The sequence below is a fragment of the Cydia strobilella genome, chromosome 24, assembly GCF_947568885.1.
Source record: "Cydia strobilella chromosome 24, ilCydStro3.1, whole genome shotgun sequence".
Classification (NCBI taxonomy): Eukaryota; Metazoa; Arthropoda; class Insecta; order Lepidoptera; family Tortricidae; genus Cydia; species Cydia strobilella.
The window spans coordinates 4,821,095-4,844,171 of NC_086064.1; the positions used below are offsets into that span (position 1 = coordinate 4,821,095).

Sequence of the window (23,077 nt, forward strand, 5' to 3'; positions counted from 1 at the left end):
CTATCCAGGCGCTATTCTGACTCTAGCAGCGGTTACTAAGTTCCACGCAGACGTAGTCGAGGGCAAAAGCTAGTGACTTAATAAAACGCAATCGTTTTTTGTATGGGAAGCGAACCACCTTAAAGTGACGCCACCTTTGCCTTCCTTTCTTCCTTAATATGTTTGCATTGTTCTCGAACATTACTGTGACTCTCGCAATAATTATTGATTAGTCCAGTACTTACATCGCGTTTGAACTCGTCGACAAGGAAGTTGACAATAACGTTGTCAAAGTCCTCCCCACCGAGGAGCGTGTCTCCGTTGGTGGACTTCACCTCGAACACTCCCTTCTGGATCTCCAGCACGGAGATATCGAAGGTGCCACCGCCCAAGTCGTATACGGCGATACTGGGGACGGAAATATACTCATTAATATTAGAATATTTGTTAGTCCGTGCTGTTTATCGCTAGTGTTGGGTGACCCAAACGAGCCACCGCGCCCGCCTATAACGACAGCGTAAGACCTCCCCCAACCGTTTATCTCATCGCGCGCGCGGCGCGGCGTGTAGCAGTACGCCACGCGCCGCCATCGTGGACGCTACTCACGCACTATTAGTGCTTGCAAATGGAGACCTAGACCTCTCGAGCAGTCCTTAAACCGTATACTTCATTGCATACAAATGTTTATTGATTACTACAAAAAAATTGTGTTTGGAGTTTTTAGAATTGTCTCGATAAGTATTAGTTGCCTGTGGAAAGAAAAGTACAGTCAGCGAATAAAGCATGTACCAAAAATGAAATATTTGCCAAAAACTCACTCACTAAACATACTTTCAAGGGGTGTTGGAATCTGGTACAGAACAATCCAAGATAGACCCTTGTGGATACCCTGGTTTGATTCTGCCAACCTCGCTAGAAAAGTGTTAGTCTCAGTTTTCCGAGTCCGGTCCGGACACATCCCTACAAACAAGTTTCTGTGCATGATGGGTGTTAAATCGTCACCACTGTGTGTAAACTGTCAGAAGACTGATGACTTGTCTCACGTGCTGTTGGAATGCGTCCGGAATTCGGACTTGAGAAAAAGATTTTTTGGTAGTCTGGGCTCCATGCACAATGGACAGATCAATTGTTGGTTGGCAGAGCCTATATCGGACAAAGCAATCAGTGTTTACCACTTTATTGACCTCTCCCTTGAGTAGGGAACTATGAAAGCACCCATGAGGCTGAGTGTCCAAGCCTCTATAAAAACTAGATAAAAAAAAAAAAACTTACATTTTGTCATCAGTCTTGTCCATGCCATAAGCCAGCGCCGCGGCCGTGGGCTCGTTGATCACTCGCAGCACGTTGAGGCCTGAGATCTGACCGGCGTCCTTAGTGGCCTGTCGCTGCGAGTCGTTGAAGTAGGCGGGCACGGTGACGACGGCGTTCTTCACGCCCGTGTTGAGGTACGCCTCGGCGGTCTCCTTCATCTTCACCAGAACGAAGGCGCCGATCTGGCTCGGAGAGTACACTTTGCCGTCGGTTCCTGCGAATATAAATATATTTGGTGTATTTCATTCGCCAACAAACTGTCGCAGTTTGGCAAAATTTTGTTATAGTAGTTTTTTTGTTTATTAGCAATAAATAAAACATAAAATAAAAAAAATTCATAACACGCATATAATTTCTCGAATATCACAAAAAACTGTGTTTTATGTATAGACAAAACACCTATGTTTTATGTATAGATATGGAAGAAAAGAGGCTTTTATAATTGTCACCTTTGCATTTTTCTGGACGTTTGGTAGCATAGAAGGAGTTGCCAATGTTTTTTTTTTCTATTTATTATTTAGGAACTTAACCCAGTTACATGATTATGCCAGCCCACATTTTATGAGCCATGTTGCTTGAATTAAATGAATACAATACAATACAATTGTACCTTATACTAGTATTCTTACATGTCTACTTATGGGATAGTATTGTACCGTTTGAAAAAATCTATAATATATAAAAATATATTTTTAGCCTCTTCTGAGGTCGGTACAGCTAAGATGCTCTGAAAAGTGTTGCCAATGTTAATGACCACCTGATGACCTGACACTTGACTATCAACACACAAATTAAAATAAAGCACACCTTGAACCCAACCGTCTACATTAGACGCCTTCACAACCTTGTAGGAAAGATTCTTCATATCCTTCTGAACCTCGGGATCATCAAAGCGTCTTCCAATAAGACGTTTGGTAGCATAGAAGGTGTTGCCAATGTTAATGACCACCTGACACTTGACGACTTGACTAGCAACACACAAATTAAAATAAAGCCCACCTTGAACCCAAGCGTCTACATTAGAGGCCTTCACAACCTTGTAGGAAAGATGCTTAATATCCTTCTGAACCTCGGGATCATCAAAGCGTCCTCCAATAAGACGTTTGGTGGCATAGAAGGTGTTGCCACTGTTGGTTACCTTTTAGCATTTGACTAAACAAACTAAAACCCACCTTGGACCCACGCATCTCCATTAGACGCCTTCACTACTTTGTAAGATAGATTCTTCATGTCCTTCTGAACCTCGGGGTCCTCAAACCGTCTTCCAATAAGACGTTTGGTGGCGTAGAAGGTGTTGCCGCTGTTGGTGACGGCTTGGCGTTTGGCGGGCATGCCGACGAGACGCTCCCCCTCTTTAGTGAAGGCGACGTGGGAGGGGGTGGTGCGGGAGCCTTCGCTGTTTTCGACCACCTGTGAAGGAGGGATTTTGTAATTAGGTTGTTTATGCTGGAACTTGATTTTAAATAGAAGCCCCGATACCACAGGGCGGACACGCTATACATCAAAAATCACTTGCGTTTCTATGTGTGAACGGCACATCTGTACACGCGTCATGCGTCATAGTCAACTGTTCGGTCGGGCCCGATAACGTGCCGGCGTATATCTTGAAAGGGTGTGCAGAGAGCCTGAAGATTCCGTTGCATTTTATTTTCAACTTGGCCCTCAGTACTGGGTGTTACCCGCATCATTGGAAGGTATCTAGGGTAAGACCGATCCCAAAGGGGAGTGATGTTACTGCGGTGGAAAATTACAGGCCAATAGCTATTCTTCCTACGCTGGCCAAATTGTTTGAGTCTATACTCCATCGAACTCTATCAGTACAGACTAGACCTCTTTTGTGTGATGCTCAACACGGTTTCAGACCGAATCGATCGGTAAACACAAATCTCCTGATTTTGGTCGATAGCATTTCGGAACACCTTGATAGAGGTATCCAGGTTGATGTACTGTATCTCGATTTTAGGAAGGCTTTTGATCGCGTGGATAACGATGTTTTGCTGCAAAAATTAAGCTGCATTGGCTTTTCTACTGGATTGCTGAAATTCTTTGCAAGTTATCTACGTGATCGACTGCAATTTGTCCGGCACGGTTGCTTTGTCTCGGCTCCTTATCATACTCGATCGGGCGTTAGTCAAGGCTCCATACTAGGACCATTCCTGTTTGGAATAATGATTAATGACCTCCAGTCTGTTCTAAAGTCATGTCAATGCCTCCTTTACGCTGACGATTTGAAGTTAGTTTACGGGGTGGAGCAAGAAACCGACTGTGAATCATTGCAGGCGGACATCAACTTGGTCTTTCGGTGGAGTATGGAGAACAAACTTCTTTTCAACCCAGCCAAGTGCAGTGTCTGTACCTTCAGCCGTTCGCGCGCTCCAGTACTTGCGCAGTACTTTTTGGGATCAGAGCCTATAAATCGTGTGTTTTCTGTTAAGGATCTAGGCGTGGTCTTCGATACTCGTCTCACATTCCACGAGCACATAGTGTCACTTGCGACCGACTGCTATCGAAGACTGGGCTTTGTAATCCGTAACTTGCGTAACTTTAACGATCCACTGGCTATTAAGCTAGTTTATAACGCCTTGGTGAGAAGCAAGTTAGAGGCTTCGTCGATCGCATGGTTACCGTATGAATCAACTTACGCGTTACTGCTGGAGAAAGTGCAAAAAGCTTTCCTAAGGTTTTTGTACAAGAAGATTTATGGGTACTACCCGTTCCTGTATCCAACCAAGTATCTCTTGGGAACCCTTGGATACAATTCATTAGAAGTCAGACGGACCTTTAGTTTGCTATCTACTGCGTGTCGAACACTGCGCGGAGAGTCAGATTGTCCGGAACTTGTGAGCCGCCTCGTGCGACTGTTTGTTCCAGATGTCTCCAGAATAAATCTCAGGCCGCGGAGACGCGTTCTTTTAGCTGTGCCGGCTGCGCGAACTGTGTCGCGAAGAAACTCGCCACTGCCGCGCGCTCTCTCTCTACTTAATGCGCTCTTGGCGTCAGCACCGGAATGCGATTTGATTGCATGGCGATGGGTGGCTGTGAGAAACGAATGCTTGAGGTTCTGTGAGGTGATGGACGCTAGGCCCTCGAGTGTAACGTAATGTTTGTTATCCGTGTGTGAAATGTAATGTAATACTTAATGTAATGATTCTATGTTGTTATGTGTTAGTTTCATGACGTATTGGTTTACTGTAAAGTCGTGTAAACGTATTTATAAAATAATAAAAATAATAATAATAAAATAGTGTAAGTTGCTTAAAAATAGTACTTTACTACTTATATACTTTGGCTTGAATGTAATGCTATGTATGCAAACCCTCGGAAATTTGAGGAAAATGTCATAGGAAATTTTGGAAACGGGAAATTTCGATCCCCATACAAAAATACGATAAGTTTCCGAAACATCTCAATGTGGAAATTTCGCAATTTTTTCGACAGCACATCATTAGTCACATCCAAGTCCAAAGGTTTTTTTACAACTTTACAGATAACATAGCAACTATGCTATAACCAAAGATATATGTAACTCTGTATAAGATAGGTAAAGTCTAAGGAAAAAACCTATTACTCACCAGGCGCTATTGTTGAATGTTGTGTTATTGAGCATGTGCAATTTTTTAATTCACAAACATATTTGCTAGTGCTAAAAATAGGTACTCGCAGAGATAAAACGACGATTTGAGTAAACATTTAGGAAAATAATAAGGTTTTATTGCAAGTTGATTTAAATCCGTCGATTAGAAGTCTAGAATCTTTGTCCGAAAAGTGGCTGTTGAAAAATTTCTTGAAATCAGCAAATAAAAAAACCTCGAGTTCAACCCTCGTTTGCGCCACGAAGTAAAAACCAAAAAAAAAAAAAGTGCATAAATAAAAAGAACTGTAAAATATTTGAATCACAATATAAACAAAACATAAATAACTGAATATTTTTTTAAGTAACCAAAATGTAGTCTAAATGTTTCAACTAAAAAAAATTTTTTTTTTTTTTTACAAAAAATGTAGCACGGTATCTAGGAAAGCCAGCGACCACAGGGCCGCGGCTAGCTGGTTCCGCGCATTACTCTCGCACCGCTGCAAGAGCGTACCGCGCACAGGGCTCGGACGCTGATCGTCGGTGCGAAATAAATGGAAAAAGAGGCCGCCGGGGATCGAACTCGGGTCGGTAGCGTTGATGGTTCAAATGCCATGGTGAGCAAAGGGCCAAATCGTTATTCTGTGAGGGCGACGAAATTTGCCATGGTATTAGATTGCGTGCACGATAGTGGCGCCGCCTTTATTTATTATAGTTTGACAGTTAACATGTCAAATCGTATGAAAGTACACAGCCAGGACTAGCGTTTACTTTGTTTGTAGATGTAGTGCCCGCGCACTTTACGCATTGGCTAAATTACTTACAATTCAATAAAAAAAAACTATTCCTGGATTTTGGATGGAACATTTAGTTGTTTATCTTTTTAGGGTTCCGTACCTCAAAAGGAAAAAACGGAACCCTTTTAGGATCACTCGTGCGTCTGTCTGTCTGTCACAGCCTATTTTCTCCGAAACTACTGGACCAACTGAGTTGAAATTTGGTACACATATGTAAGTTTGCGACCCAAAGACGGACATGTAACGTAAACAAATGAATTTTAAACATGGGGGCCACTTTTGGGGGGTAAATGAGAAAATTTTAAATTAAAGTTTTTCAAACTATATCGTGTTACATTACATATCAAATAAAAGAGGTCATTGTGAGAATCTCAAATATATTTTCTTTTGTAATTTTAAAATATATAGTTTAGAAAATATTTAAGAAAATACCCAAAAAATGACCATTCCCCCCCCCTTTATCTTCAAAACTACTGGCTCTAAAATTTTGAAAAAAAATACACAAAATAGTTCTTTACCTATAGATGACAGGAAAACCTATTAGAAATGTGCAGTCAAGCGTGAGTCGGACTTAATTACTTAGTTTTTGATCCGACCCCTGACGGGTTTTTTATAAGACATTTAACTCGCGTTTCACATATAAAATACATTGTTAAAATTGTGTAATGTACGGAACCCTTGGAACGCGAGTCCGACTCGCACTTGGCCGGTTTTTTCTTATGTATATACTGCATTCTGAATATTTTGTGTCCTGAATATTTTACATTTATTACTACAAAAAATGTTTATGTTCGAAATAGGGTTTTTTGTTTCCGTTTTTGTTTAATTTATTACTTATTTCACACAGATTTTAAAATTTCATTTGTAGTTTGTTTCTTTTTACAATGGAATAATAACACATTTTAAAAATCCTTAAAGGTCGGGCTACAGCCACACTGATGCCTATGCAGCCTGTCACCGGCTCTCTGCATATAACAATCGACGTCACAGATATGCCAACATGTTTCGACGTATTAGAAAGGAGTAAACTTCAAAAGTAACATATCTTTGAAGTCGATTTTACGTCGCTTGCGTTGCGTGCCGTATTCGTTACGAAGTACCTACACAACGCAAGGAAGCCGTACTGCCGTACTGCGTTACGCATGTTGTGTCGGCTTCAAATAAAAAGAGAGCTTACCTTGGGGGTCTTGCCTTCCATGACCGCGACACAGGAGTTGGTGGTACCCAAGTCAATGCCGATGACGGCGCCGCGTACGCCATCGGATCTGTAGATAAAATTGTTCAGTTCAGTTCTTGGTTCTTATGGCATCTGTCCATTGGGGCAATTTTGCCAGCATCAAGGTTGTAAGAGCAGAATTTCTTCTATAAATCTAAACTTCTATAGGAATAAAAATAGGAAAAAAGGGAGCGTCCAGAAAAACCAATTAGTTTGTAGACATAAATTACTTCTAGTTTGTGATTGACAGGTGATTGTTATACCTACATTTGATTACAAAGTCAACACGTAAAACAGTCAGTGAAATGTTATGATGATGTAGTCTTTTTGAATTTAATGATAAGGTAGAAAACCAAAGTACAAAAATGTTTCACTGTCACAAACTAAAGGCAACCAAGTTATAAAGATCCGTTTTAAACCACCTCATATAATTGTTAATATATTCAATTGCTAACTTAGTATCACTATAATAGCCTTTCAAATTTAGCTGTATATTGGGATTGGAGAAATTTATAGCTGTAGAAGATACAGGAAAATTGTCTGTATATAACTATTGTAAATTTTTCAAGAGCAATGTCAAATTGGACCCTTGTGTAATTTTTCTGTTTATAATGTGTACTTAAATAATTTTATCTTTGTTTTTGCTGTTCTAATTATTTTCCCTTTTTAAGTATCTTATTTCTTTCATCGTTTTGTCCTCTGTGTGTGCTTTATGGGATAAATGTCTTTCTTCTTCTTCTTAATTTTGTTTCCAGGAGAGGGTTATCCATTTCAGATAATAAAGTAGACTATTTTTAGTGGTCTGGACTGAAAAAGTTTCATACATGTAGATTAGTTTGTAAGCATTATCGTGTACTTTTATTATGTACCTATGTTCAAACTTCTTGAATAAACGTCTTTTATTTATTTATTCATATGAGTTAACATGAAATCTCTTGAGCTAAACGGAATAATTTGTTTCTGTTAAGCACAAAATGAAAGTATACTATTAGGTACGAAACTAAGGCACTATATGGGCAAGTTGAGAAGGACAATGAGGTCTTGTTGTCTAATAGTGTAGCCACAATCCAAGGAAATGTGCCTTCAACACCAGTCTTTAGTGTAGCACCGCCGCGAAGGCCGCACGCAATGATGCGACGGCCGGCAACGGTGCCAATTACAAGTTTGCCACTTGTTGAGATTGTTGGTGGAAGTTATTATTGTTTAGTAACCTCCAAAGTATCATACAAGAAAAAACAGGTAATTGAATTTGATATCAGTGGTGTAGGAAATAAGGTTGTATTTCTTTTATTTTAAACCCTTAACCCAGGAGTTCCCTAACTATGTGTTGTGGCATTGTATTAGAGTTGTTATGGATTTGTCAATATTACATATAAAATAACCAGGGAGGCTCGCGGGCCGTATGTTGATTGTTAATTCTGAAATTAATGTACATCTGTTTGTTGGTAAAACTGTTATTTTAATATTTTACTTAGGCAAAAAGTTGGGCACCAACAGCAAAGTTAGGGTTCCCTACAGTAGATACTTTCACCAACCCTGATTTTCAATGAATTGCAACATGGATAACAGACTTTGTCAATAAACAACATTTGTCAAGCATGATAGAATATGCAAATTACATGCACTACTTATCACTTGTAGTTAGGTACATGTTATAAACATAATGATACTAATATGAAACTGTTCATGCTACTATATTGCCAATTTTACAATTTAGAAAGCAGGGTAGATACCATACATATAGTTTGTCGAATGACTGTCTCATTTCAAACATAGACAGAGAATCATACTATCTTTCTTTCACTAGTACTAGCACCCAAAAGAAAGGGATGAGTATAGTTTTTTTGTTCTCATTTACTGACAATTTGGTTTGACCAACTATAACTCACTAAATTTAAAGCAAGTAAATGTCTAGTGTGTCTACTATCTATCACCCTGACTTTAAAAACCTGGCAATGGTTCAAGTACTTTCTTATGTTCATTTCACAAAAACATGACGCAATTCACGAAATCAATCGCAATAGTTGACTTATGTTCGGTTACTTCGGTTTATGGCTAGTATACAAAGGTCGACACGAAAAATGTTAGGTTATGATGAAACTATTACGATTCAGATAAGATTTAAGGACTTACTTGTTTCTGTACTGTACATGTCGCTGATAAATGGGCACTGTAGGGGCTGCGGTCTGAAATAACGGAAAATAATGGAAATATTAAGTGAAATCGTAGTTTAAACGCACTCCATGTGCCCCCCGCGGACCGGTGAAAATACTATGGAAAATAACAAAGAGGGATAGAGAACTCAAGGCAAATATTTTAGGGAATATTAAATTGACATTTTAAGAGTTATGACAAGCGACTTTCTTTCGTTTTAGAAATAAAAATGGTCACTTACATTTTTCAGGATTGTGCTGAAATTTCTCTGTGTGTAGAAATCCGTACCAATGCCAGAACACTCCAAAGCCTTTCGGCCGACCACCCGCGTAGCGCACAACATTTTTAATAATTTATTAGCAACTATTCAATTTATTTCTGGTTTTAATTCACTTCAGACAGAACATGTGGGTGACGCAACTTCATGAAAGAACCTTTTTAATTTTTTCTGGTATCGAGTATTCTTGCCACACGTAAAATTGCGCGTGCTGTAGAATATTCTCGTTTAAAAATCTAATGAGGCTAGTTCTCTTTGATCATAGATTTGAATTTAACGAATTTAAATGCTTGGTATTGGGCAACAGAAATGACCTTGAAAATAAACGCCAATGACAGGACAATACCAGTTTTGAACGAGAAGTGTAATAGACAACTTACTGATTGTTACATAATGGCGAGAATAGAAAATGTAACGTCGCTCCAGACTGATTAGCGTTCATGACTCCACACTCGCGTTCACTGCTTCACGCCGCGATTCGCCCACGAGAGGAGACTTAATGTTAAAAATACCCATGTAAATACAAATGAAAAAAAAAAATGTCAATAAAAAAGTACTAAAATACGCAATAAAAGTTCCCAGTTCTTCTGTGTTCTAAAACAGCGGGCTCACCGCAAACCACAAACGAAGTTTTAATTCTCTGTCGCATTTACGTACGAATTTACAAGTGCGACAGAGAGGTAAAGGTCTAAGCGCGAGTGTGGAGGGACCTTAAAACATAGTACTCACACGGTCCTGCAATAACGAGAGATAAATAATTGTTATAGTGAGTAACTTGGATGTGAGAAACTTATCAAAATCGCTTTCTCATTCTAGTAGCAGTATCCTGCAATTGCTGGACTAAATGCTGGTACGTGAGTATTAGTTTAACTGAGTTTAAACTAAAATATTTTTTTACTAGCAACACACTTTAGCTGTCAATGTCAACATGTCATTCAACACGTATTATCAATGTTTTTATTGCTTTCGTACAGTTATTCATTATTTTCTCTCTAATTTGATTTTGTGCTAAATGTTAACTTCTTACACAAAAAATTGACAATAGCATAGCATTAACAATGGAAAATGTTTTGAGAAACGATACAGCATGTAGAATATGCTTAGTTCAGGGCGAGGGCATGCAAGCCCTGTTTGTTGAAGGGACTGGTATCATAGAACAAATAGAATATTGTACTGGCATAAGAGTAAGTTAAACAAAGTATTTTTCATTCTTTAAGAACATACATTTCCGAATTACCAATACTGGACTAATTTAAAACGTAGCTCTTTCCACTTAATTCTTATAAGTCTTATAACAAATTATTTCTAGTTAGGAAAATATTTGTTTATTAATAGTTTATTACCTACGTACTTACATCTATGATACATAGATAGGGCTAAGTTAGTGGATCTAATTTACAATTTTAACTATTTTGTTCTGATTGTATACATTACTAAGTCTGCCTGTTCATTTGTGGGTTAACAGCAGTAAAGAAACTATACTTATCCTTTAAACTCTTTAAAGGGTAGTTTATTTACACACTATAATATAGTGTAAGACAATGGTGGGCAAACTTTCTTCCTAGCAGGCCAGAAAGTTAAAGAAATTTGACACTGAAATAACAAGACACATTTGTATGTTTCTGTGAAAATATGTTGGAAAATTATTATGCATTACATCTGTACATAACTCAGACAATTGATAAGGTGTATGTGTGGTATTAAGAGTTAGGTTGTATTCTAGTTTTGAATTAAATTAAGAAGTACCTGTTTAATAATAATAGCTAAAGACAGCTACCAAAAATAACTGATTGCAACTTGATCGATTTTAAAAATGTTTTTTTAAATTCCAGCTCCTCAATGAACCCACCCTCCCCTCTCACATTTGCCCCCCCTGCCTCACGCACCTCTCCATCGCACGCTCGTTCAAGTCCACCTGCTTGTCATCACACCACACGCTGCACCCGCACGCTCAGACACTGGTCAACACTGATGTGAAGGTAGAGCGGGATGATGATTGGGTCAAGGAGGAGAGGAAGAGTAAGAGGGTCAACATGAAGAAGGAGAGAGAAGACAGGTGATGGTTTGTTTTTACTTGGTCTTAGGTAGGGGTGGGCAATAATAGAATATTTATGCCAATATTATTTGCTATGAAATAATATAAATATAATAAAACAAAGGCCTTAGTTAGTTAGTTATGCTGGGCATTTTCCGCAAATCGACATCTAAAGTGTCTATTTTGCGTGAAACGAGGTAGCCCTACTCTAGCCACCCCAGCTCGTTCATGGAACCTAGCAAGGTCTTTAGGTTGCTAACTGCCTCCTTCAGTGCGCATGGATTCCCTAGGTATTTGCTCCTATACAGGGTGTCCTGAGCCATTGGACAAAGCATTAGGGTATTTGTTTCTTCTTCTTCCATGCACACTCTGCACATGGGGCTGTCAGATTTACCAATATTATGTAGGCGTTTGTTTAGTGTGTTACTCGTATGTCCTAGGTAAACAAAGACCTTTTTCCAAATGTAATTTCACTTTTTACGAAATAAGACAAGGTTCCAAACAAAACTAACGGCCCGGCCACGACATCGCGCGTCGGCAGCGGCGAGCGGCGGCCATAGGTTGGAGCGAGACACAGCGATCGGACCTTTCGTTCCCACCTATGGCCGCCGCTCGCCGCTGCCGCCGCCGCGCGATGTCGTGGCCGGGCCGTAAAGGTTCCGGGACATTATAAAGGTGGATATTCGACATTTGCAAGTAATATTAGTTTAATTATTGTTTTTCGTTATTTAGATTTGATTACATTCTGCTAGTTTGAGGCCATTTTTATCTTTAAGTGTATTGTTTGCATCTCACATTTTGCTTAGTGAGAGAGTGAGACGCAATGCACATCGGACAAAGAAATTGGAAAGAGTGGAATACCAACCTTAGATACACATAATATAGTTTTACCGCTGATAAGCATTTCCCTGGTTATTTCAAATTATTTGCATGAATTTAGTATTTCCATTACGTATTTTAATAAAACTAAAACTGTTAACTATCGTAAGGTCGTATATCTGCAGTTCCTTTTCTATTTCGCTTACCTGAACAAAACCAGTAAAAAAAGTACATACACAAATATATGTATGTACTACAGTTTAAATTAAAACATTGGTGTTTTAAGTATTTTATTATGAAGTATTATTATCAAGTGCATTGAAAAAAAAAAGTGAATATCTGTGAAGATATAAAACAATACGGACTGGTAACTCTCGCAAGTTCGTACGAGGCTATTGCGTTTGTTACGATTTTGAGATCTATTTGCATGTCTTAAGGTTGCTTATGCAAATGCATAACTTGCAGAGATACGATCTTGCGAAGTTGCCAGTCGTATTTTTTTAAGTGGTAAGTCTATTATTCCGTATAATTTATCCCTTGTAGCTTTAATGGGGTTGGCCTCTCGAAGTATCATACAGATGGCACCAGCATAAGTTTTACCTGTCAATCCTACGAATAGTGTCAAGTTCTTGTTTTTTTTTGGAATTTTATGGCCTGGATTCTAGTCCTTTAAGCCAATTCCCATAGAACAAAAATAAAAACAGGAGAAGCCTATGCGGGCGTCATCTCTAAAAACCTTTTACACTTGCCAACCCGATTGTATATTGCCTCTTTTGATATTTGCAAAATTTGAACTAATTCCAATGTTTATTTTAGAAATAAAAACCGAAAACCACCCAAGGCCCATGAATATATCTACACGGAAAACAATCAGACAATGTACGTCAATATTGGCAACAGTTTCACCGAACCAAGTATATCTTCAACCAGCGACAGAATACCTGGCGACTCAATCTTACACGAGAAGACACCAAAGAAGAGATCCAAAAAAGGCTCCGCTGATACCTCAAACTGGGAAATAAATAGAGTGAAGAAAGCTAGAGAATCCGGGAGAGCTTATTTGAGTCAAAAGCGCTTAAAAGGTATAAAAGTCGGGTTTGAAACTAGAAAGGAGCGTAAAATGGGACCGCCTTGCTTTTCGAGCTTATGTCGTAAAAGCGCGAAGAGAAGATGCGATATTATAAAAGATAAGGACAGAAAATACTGCTTTAACAAATTCTGGGGCCTAAATTGGACGGATAAAAAGCAGTATGTTATAGATTTAGTAGATGTTACTAACTGTAAAAAGGTGAATGGAGAGTCGAGAAGAACAAAGACTATAAAGTATAATTTGGAGGTCAATAATGAGTGTTGGCCAGTTTGTAAGAAGATGTTTTTGAATACGTTGAGTGTGGGCGAGAAGACGGTGTTGGGGTGGTTGGAAAAAGCTTGTGAGCAGGCGGCCATGAATAACACGAATGATGCATAAATTAGAGAATATTCCTTATAAATATGTTGTTAATAATGGGGTAATCACGTACGATAGTGATTTTCTTGAATTTCTGCTCTGTAATGCCGTATATTAGGTATATAGAAGATCGCTCTTTAGGCTTGGCTCTAAGAGCATTTAGTAACTGGAGACGCCTTGTTTCTCATTTTCTGTACAAAAAGTCTGTAGATTTTTGCGGGGGAGGGGCACATCAAATGTAGATGTGTCAGAACTGTCAGATAAACGTCTGTCCATACAAAAGTATGCACATTTGTGCAAGGTTTTCGGCAGAGGGGTAAGCGCTATTAAAGCCGACTCCGGTTATATTAAATGCTCTAAGTGCGCGGTCTCTAATGTAACATAAAATACAATATCTGCTCTTTATTACATGCACAAAGACAATATGTGGCTTTCCGTTAGAGAAGGGTCCTTATGTTTCATGTGCAATAAGGACCTTTTTTATCTGAATTTCTGTTGGAATTGAATTTTCAGCTTTATCGGAAACCGGGCGATGGTTAAATTAGTTACCTTAGATTCCATTACATAGTTACATACAGGTCGACCTAATAAAAGCGTGTTAAAAATGTTTAATACCCTATTATAATTAAACACTAAGTAATTATTAATTACAGAATCATTTATCTAATTTTACTCCTTCGATGTGACTAACAGTTAACTGTATCATATGACTGTAATGTAAAACATTAAATCATATTGTATTCTGATCTGTTGTTTACCTTATCTCCCATCTGTCTTAAAGCCCAGTATATAAATTGGATACTTGGAAGAGTGATAGAGAGACAAAGCGATTCGATAGCCAAGCGCAAGCGTTCGACACCTTGGCTAGGCCGCCTGGCCGCGTAGCCAACATGCCAATCGCTTACGCTCCGTAGCGATCGAAACGCAACCGTCACTGTCACACTAATATGGAAGACTGATAGAGAGGCACAAAGCGTTTCGTCATCGTAATCTTGGCTAGGCTGGCTGATCGGTCTACGCCATTTTCTAATAGGTATGTTAACAAAAAAGTTTTTTTTTTTTTTTTACTTTATTTAGAACACAAACAGTCACATATACAAATGGGTTTGAAGTACAAATGTACTTAACATACTTAAGAAAACAGACCTGGAGGTTCATTAGTAAGTACATAATGTTAACATACACACTAAACAGCAAAGATAAAAAGGAGATAAAAGAAAAACAGAAAAAACAGAAAAACATGAGCCTACGGTTGTCCTACCGGAAAGCCGGAAAGTTACATTTATACATTTACTTATTTATATTTATACTTGACATATTAAAACAACTTATGTCTAAGTTTCATTCTAAGACTAGACAGGGAAGTGTGAAAAGGATCAATGTCATGTCATGATGAAGATAGCCCCTGTTTGTAGAACAATTAGACTAACCGATAGGCACTTTAGATCGCTAAATGTAGCGATTTATATACTTTGGCGTACCCACTTTGTGTAGAAAAAGCGCCAAAATTCAAATTTTCTAAGTGGAAAGTCAACCCTACGCGCCTACATTTTTTTAAATCTGCCGCCTTTGTCTTCTGACAAAGTGGGTGTACCAGAGTATATCTTTATTTAGAACAGTTTTCGAGGGTCGCAGGTACTTTTGGATACTTTCATCCGCTACCTACTATTGATGCTGTCTTGTACCACAGAATCCATACTAATCTATACTAATATTATAAATGCGAAAGTGTGTCTGTCTGTTACCTCTTCACGCTTAAAACGCTGAACCGATTTAGTTGTAGAGATAAGTTTGGTATAGAGATAGTTTGAGTCCCGGGGAAGGACATAGGGTAGTTTTTATCCCAGAAGTCCTCCTTTGAGGTGGTGAAAAGGGGGGGGGGAAGTTTGTATGGGGAATCGATAAAAAGCAGATTGGATAAAAAATAAGCTACCCAAATTACTAACTCCACGCAGACGTAGTCGCGGGCAAAAGCTAGTTACTATTACTTATAGTCATTATCTTATCTGTGGTCGTGCACACAACGGGACGTCAAGCTGTGTCAACACTAATAATTGCTCGGAGCAATGCTGAGCCGAACGGAGCCGAGTTTGCCCGAAAGGAGGATTGTCTCCCCACTGACTTTGTTTTTATAATATAGGAGGCAAACGAGCAGACGGATCACCTGATGGTAATAAGCGATTACCGCCGCCCATGGACACACGCAACATCAGAGGGGTTGTAAGTGCGTTGCCGGTATTTAAGATGGGAGTACGCCCTTTTCTTGAAGGTCGTGTCCGGAAATACCGCAGGCGACAGTTCATTCCACAGGGTAACTAACTAACCTCCGTATTTATTCTACAATTGCAGTCCAGACCCCGATCCAGACCCAGATCCCGACCCAGACCCGCCCAGCCCAGAACCAGACATTAAGCCCCCCAAGTGCAAGCGGACTTACAAGAAGTCCAACGGTCGGCGACCCAAGAAGTTCAAGTTTAAGAGGCTGTGGTGTGTTGCGTGTGAGATCAAGTTTAATTCGAAAGAAGAAAGCGATGCTCACAGGCTTGCTAAGCACCCGGAGGATCCTTGGATGTGCGAGGTAAGTCGTTTCTCGCTCTCACTTATAGCTGCGTTTTTAGCGGGCATACGGCGGACCACCTTACACACGATCGAATAGGCCTCGGACCGCACTAAGGTCGCGGTCCGGTACGCCCGTCTGTTATAGCTTTTTGTAACCCCCACACTTTGATCAAAGAGGATATAATAGGATAGAGCGGTACTGTAATAGTGAATTTTGTGCCACAGTAAATTTACTGCCATCTATCGACACACGATTAAATCTAAAAATATTAAAAAATGTATTTATATATGGATAAAAGATTTTTTTTATTTGCCTTAATTATTTTTGTATGATTTTGACCCATGTTCTTTCACTGATATGCGTTAAAATTGTTAAATAATAAAATAACCGTCAACGGTAGTACGAGAGTAGGCCAAAGGTAGTGGCGCCATCTGATCGAGTATTAAATTTTCTTGATTTTCGCGGTACGTTTTTTCTTTCCTGTATCCATCTATTACGGAGTTGCGTACTCCCATCTTAAAGGCCGGCAACGCACTTACAACCCCTCTGGTGTTGCGGGTGCCCATGGGCGTTGGTAATCGCTTACCATCAGGTGATCCGTCTGCTCGTTTGCCTCCTATTTCATAAAAAAAAATATCTATTTTTGCTTTGATACAGCTAATACCTCATTTTAACTGCACTTTAGTTAACACATAAAATAACCAGCTTTTTCTACTAGATATGTGGCAAAGTATTCGCGCACCGCGGCTCCCACTACACGCACGTGCGTTCACACCTCCCTCCCCTGCACGGCTGCGCGCACTGCGACTACAAGACCTGGCACCGCCACGATCTGGTCAAGCACCTACGCATCCACGCCGGTGAGTCCTATACCTAATAGTAGTATATGTAAGTATAGGTTTTTCATTAGTATCGTACATCAAATGAATAAAGTTAGTCAGCTGTCAACTGACCTTTGATTCACTCCAGTTAGTACTGTACTGTACATTCACCGCTAAACAATTCTTCTACAAGGAGCGTAGGGGAAGTTTTATATTAAAGAATAAATGGAAAAAGTTAATATAAAATTTGGAGTATCGCTCGCAGACGTATCTGCATGTTAAAAAAATTGGCGTAGGGGAAGTGTTTAGCGGAGAACCAATTAAGACATTAGGCATTCTCCATAATTTTGTGTTTTCCGGCATTTCCTATCCCGCGCTCGCACAGTGCCTTTGACCTCCGGCATCATCGGCGGGACAGATATATATTAATTTTAATTATGCGCGTGTGATAGATATAGGAACTAGGAACAGGCGTCCTTTCTTTACAAGACCTGGCACCGTTACGACCTGGTCAAACACCATCATGGACGTCAACGTAAACAGTAATTTTAAATTCACACTCTTCTCTATCACACAGGTGTGAAGCAATACCAGTGCACACAGTGCGCGCGGACGTTCCACACATCCTCCAACTTGGTGTCACACGTGCGGCGTCTGCACGACCGCGCGCGCCCGCACCAGTGTAGCCAGTGCCAGCGGCGGTTCTTCGACAAAACTAAACTGAGACGGCATATGGATAGCCACAACGACGTCAAACGGTAACAACATATTACGAGTAACACACACAGTTCCACACATCTATCCTGATGTCACACGTGCAGTGTCTGCACGACCGCTCCCGCACCAGTGTAGCCTGTGCCAGCGGCGGTTCTTCGACAAAACTAAACTGAGACGGCATATGGATAGCCACAACGACGTCAAACGGTAACAACATATTACGAGTAACACACACAGTTCCACACATCTATCCTGATGTCACACGTGCAGTGTCTGCACGACCGCTCCCGCACCAGTGTAGCCAGTGCCAGCGGCGGTTCTTCGACAAAACTAAATTGAGACGGCATATGGATAGCCACAACGACGTCAAACGGTAACAACATATTACGAGTAACACACACAGTTCCACACATTTAACCTGGTGTCACACGTGCAGTGTCTGCACGGCCGCTCCCGCACCAGTGTAGCCAGTGCCAGCGGCGGTTCTTCGACAAAACTAAACTGAGACGGCATATGGATAGCCACAATGACGTCAAACGGTAACAACACATTACCAGTAACACACACAGTTCCACACATCTGACCTGGTGTCACACGTGTGGTGTCTGCACGACCGCTCCCGCACCAGTATAGCCAGTGCCAGCGGCGGTTCTTCGACAAAACTAAACTAAGACGGCATATGGATAGCCACAACGACGTCAAACGGTAACAACATATTATGAGTAACACACATAGTTCCACACATTTAACCTGATGTCACACGTGTGGTGTCTGCACGACCGCTCCCGCACCAGTGCAGCCAGTGCCAGCGGCGGTTCTTCGACAAAACTAAACTGAGACGGCATATAGATAGCCACAACGACGTCGAACGGTAACAACATATTACCAGTAACACACACAGTTCCACACATCTAACCTGGTGTTGCACGTGCGGTGTCTGCACGACCGCGCCCGCACCAGTGCAGCCAGTGCCAGCGGCGGTTCTTCGACAAAACTAAACTAAGACGGCATAGGGATAGCCACAACGACGTCAAACGGTAACAATACATTACCAGTAACACACACAGTTCCACACATCTAACCTGGTGTCACACGTGCGGCGTCTGCACGACCGCGCGCGCCCGCACCAGTGCAGCCAGTGCCAGCGGCGGTTCTTCGACAAAACTAAACTAAGACGGCATATGGATAGCCACAACGACGTCAAACGGTAATGCACACCTCCTGGGATGAAGCAATCTTGGATTACATGCATTTAGGACCAAATGAAAGTATTAAAACGATTTCCTGCTTGCTGGGAATTCATTCCTCTAAACGCTATTTTTTGGATCCAATTTGTCTACTAGCGACCCGCCCCGGCTTCGCACGGTTTACACAAAACCTTAACAAATTATATACCTAAACCTTCCTTAAGAATCACTCTATAGGTGAAAACCGCATGAAAATCCATTACTTTTGAGTTTATCGCGAACATACATAGACACACACATAAACGCGGCGGGGGACTTTGTTTTATAAGGTGTAGTGATGGAAGCAGCAATATATGATATAACCTCGTAAGGCCCAATGCCCAATGGCCATTAAAATGTACACTGTTTCAATCTAATTTGAACCTTACACTAACTGAATTAAATAGCATTTCTTTTGTTTGATTGTTTTCTAAAACAAACGAAAGTCACCCTAATCTTTTATACAACAAGGTTCAAATTAAAAATAGGGAAACTGTATGGTGGGCCTTACGAGGATGATACAATGCCGTTCGATTCGTCTTTAGATTGTTGCTTAGCGTTTACATTACGCTGTAGAATTTGCGCATTACGCATGTGATCAAGTATATCATGAAAAAATGTGCATTTCCAGGTTTGAATGCGAAGTCTGCCACTCGTGTTTCACCCGCCGCTGTTATTGGAAGAAGCATCTCCAGAAGATGCACGGCATCACCGTGCCCCCGCAGCGGCCAGGCCGGCAGAAGGTCAACTTCTTAGTGGGCCAGGAGCTCATACAGGACAGTACTGACTCGAAATGTGAGAAGACTGCGGGGTTGTCTTACTCCCTCGCACCCCGATCTGAGTAGAGCCCACAAAATTTAAAAATGAGGTTGACCGATCGAAGTTCTCATTCATTCAGCTAATTCTACGCACGCGCGCGCTCCGCGAGCCATGTACGCCTCCACAGTGATCGATCTTCTCCACTCGGTCAGTGACTAACCATCGTTGAGCCCGCTCCGTGAGTTATTGGACTACAGTGCAGAGTTAGTGACTCAATAAAGTGATAGTGCGCCCTGAAAAGGTTATACTGTAAGATACCAGGATTTCAGTGATTGCTTGGATTTCAGTGCCTCCTCGGCTAGGGGATGATAACACCCGCACCAACCTTACCGGGACAGGACAGTGAGTACACATTTCGAACCGTCTTAGGGCGGCTAGATTACACAATAGGCAATTCTCATATAGCGAACACGACAGACACCCCAGTAATCCACAGAGTACCAGGACCAAAGTGGACTGGAAAAAAGTGAGAGTAGGCCTCCTAAAGGCACCCACTCATATCCCCACGTCCCCGAGCATGACAAAAGAACAGACTGACACTGCAATTGACCTATACACTAGTCACCTCACCTGTGTTCAGAGAGGCTTCCAGGGAGGTCCCGGCAGACGATATCCGTCGTCGCCCTCTCCCTGAAAGCTTGAGGAAACTACTGGATAGGAAAAATGCAGCACTCTCGTTTCCCTTCGCCCGAGAATCGGTGTTCCCTGAGGGCCTTGCAAAGGCAGGTCAAGGAGGGAATCACCGCTTTTAGGGAAAACGAATTCGAGCAGGAAAGCACCTGGCCCTGACGGCATTCCCAACAGACTACTAAAAATGCTTCCTGAACCGCACGCGTTATCGCGCAACGCGTGGAAGTTAGCCACGGTCATTGGTATACCCAAACCGGGGAAGCCGAGAACCGAACCATCTTCATACAGACCCATCAGCCTACTGAGTACCCTGGAGAAACTCTACGAGAAGATCGTCCTGACGCGGATCCGAACCTGGTGCCATGAGGAAGATATCGTCATCCTGGAGCAGTTTGATTTTCGGACCAAGCACTCCTGTCTTCACCAAGTACACAGAATCGCGGAACACGTCCTGGACGGTTTTTCTCGGTTGGGGGGGTCTCAAGACCGGCGCGATTTTTCTAGACGTGGCGAAGGCTTTCGACAAGGTCTGGCACTCTGGTCTGGTATACAAGTTATACCGACTAGGCATGTCAGACCGTCTCCTGCACTTAGCGGGAGACTTTCTGTCGGAACGCCAATTTTGCTAACGAATGGAGAAATCGCTTTCGGCCCCTTACCCCATCCGAGCGGGGGTTCCTCAGGGCTCAGCCCTCTCTCCCCTTTTTTACTCGTTATATACGAATGACATCCCTAAAACACCACCAGTCCAACTAGCCCTCTTCGCAGATGATACTGCCATCTTCTATATACACACCACTCTCTCCGTAATTCGCAAGAACCTCCAGAGCGCCATCGATTCCCTGGGGGATTGGTGCAAGCTCTGGAGGATCGAGGTGAACCCGGAGAAGAGTGCTGCAATAGTCTTCCACCCCACCGCTTCCAACTTACCCAACATGGCCCCTATCACCCTTCACAACAAACCGATTCCCTTTGACACCAAGGTAAAATACCTAGGTGTCACATTAGATCAAAGACTAACCTTCCGACCTCACATAAATAAAGATAAGGCCAAGGCCCAATTCGTCGCGGGTAGGTTGGGCCCTATGCTCAACAAGAAAAGCAAACTATCCATAAGAAACAAAATTCACCTATACAAAACAGTAATAAGACCCATATTCTCATATGCCTGCCCCACCTTCACCTTTCTGGGTGAACAGAGACTAAAACCACTACAGACACTCCAGAACAAATTGTTAAGACGCATTCTTGACGTACCTTGGTACGTCAGAAATACAGATAACAATTTCCAAGCCAAAATCCCCAGTCTACCAATTCCTAAGAAATGCCTCTCGCCACTACTTCGATACCGCCCCTCATCACCCAAATCCGCTTGTCACCCAAGCCATCAATTACACAACTCACCCAAAACCAGACCCACCTAAAGAACCCAAGCCGGAACCGTACCCAACTTACCCTCACAGATTTAAACTCTCAGGTGACCGCGCGCAGTCCCTCCTCCCCCTCCCAAAGCGGTCCAACCAACAAGTAAAGAAAGACTAAAACGAACGAAAGCTGGGACGTCCGCCGTCCCAAACACGTTTTAAACGACACGACAGACTACATCACAAAGACAGTTGACGAATGGACGATTTAGCGACAACCGACAACAGTACATTGGACATGCAAAATCGGTCCCGGCGCCGCCGTCGGGGCTGACCACCGCGAAATACATTTACACTTCACAACGACACGTCGCTACCCGGTGCACTTGCACCGGTTAGCTGACACGCTGACAGCACATTACACTATACATAACACTATACATTATATTATGACAGCTAGGTAACTTATGACACTACTACTCCGCCTCGCATTGCCCGAGCATTGCGAGTGCTCGCGTTTCAATAAATAAAAATTATCAATGTATCGGGAGGCCCAAAAAAGGAGCCCTCCCATACACAAATAGGGCCTCTAGCTAAATTCGCAAGAATGCTGTAGAGCACAGAACAAAAAGCGACGTAAAAATCACGTCGCTACTCTGGTTTACTTACCCATTGTTTATTACTTCGGTTCATTGAGTTCATTTAACACTTAATGATGGCTGAGGTGTTAAGTGAAACAAAAACCTTATATTTTTTTTACAAATTTGCTCTGTTAGCTTAGAAAAAGGTACAAAATACTAAATGTTGAGTTTGCGCAGATTAAGCATATTTTTTACTAATAGTTTACATATTAAACAGTCTTTATTTTTTGTTCATTTTTAACGTCTCTTACTCCTTATTTTATTTGTAAATAATTAAATAAAATACGTCGCATGGTTAAGCCGCTGACGATTAGGGGAAAAGTGGCATAAAGGAGCCGGGTTATAAAAAGAGCTACGCATTATTTTGGTAGTTCCAAAACGAATCTTGTACAAGTTCCATTTTTTAAAGTGAAAACACTCACTTTCATACATTTAATTCGTACAATATTCGCTTTAAAACTATTAAAATAATGCAAGTCGAGGTTGTTATGTACGTATACGTATCGGAGGAGGGTAGGATTGTCTCCCGCCGGCAATATTGTAATGGTTTGTCAGTACGGACCTATGTACTGAACTCACGGTCTTCTGTTTTACACCCCCGAGAACCCTTCGTACCATTCCCTGGGGCTTATATAAGTATATTATATTATATTACATATTCTCCTAGACTGTAAACAGGTAGAAGTATATAGG

General features: G+C 41.3%; 2 protein-coding genes across 5 annotated transcripts in view; one reads left to right on the plus strand and one right to left on the minus strand.

Annotated features, from left to right (window-relative positions):
• Nucleotides 1–23,077, minus strand: part of LOC134752127 (heat shock 70 kDa protein cognate 5) — a 154,357-nt gene that overhangs the window by 12,431 nt on the left and 118,849 nt on the right. For 2 of the 4 annotated variants that reach the window (XM_063687708.1, XM_063687707.1), the window contains exons 1-6: nt 9,270–9,493; nt 9,008–9,060; nt 6,836–6,923; nt 2,463–2,700; nt 1,252–1,504; nt 225–387 (exon numbers count right to left, since the gene is read on the minus strand). In XM_063687708.1, coding sequence (XP_063543778.1) covers nt 225–387; nt 1,252–1,504; nt 2,463–2,700; nt 6,836–6,923; nt 9,008–9,060; nt 9,270–9,371 — 897 coding nt within the window. In that variant the 5' untranslated portion in view covers nt 9,372–9,493. Of the gene's footprint in view, nt 1–224; nt 388–1,251; nt 1,505–2,097; nt 2,247–2,462; nt 2,701–6,835; nt 6,924–9,007; nt 9,061–9,269; nt 9,494–23,077 lie in introns of those variants that run through there. The other 2 variants (XM_063687709.1, XM_063687710.1) reach the window with 2 other exon arrangements.
• LOC134752422 (zinc finger protein 248-like) lies at nt 10,334–20,707 on the plus strand. Its single transcript, XM_063688133.1, has 8 exons — nt 10,334–10,489; nt 11,138–11,361; nt 12,976–13,621; nt 14,260–14,288; nt 15,956–16,184; nt 16,885–17,026; nt 17,565–17,745; nt 19,562–20,707. The coding sequence occupies exons 1-8, from the start codon at nt 10,364–10,366 to the stop codon at nt 19,773–19,775; spliced, it is 1,791 nt and encodes a 596-aa protein (XP_063544203.1). The 5' UTR covers nt 10,334–10,363; the 3' UTR covers nt 19,776–20,707.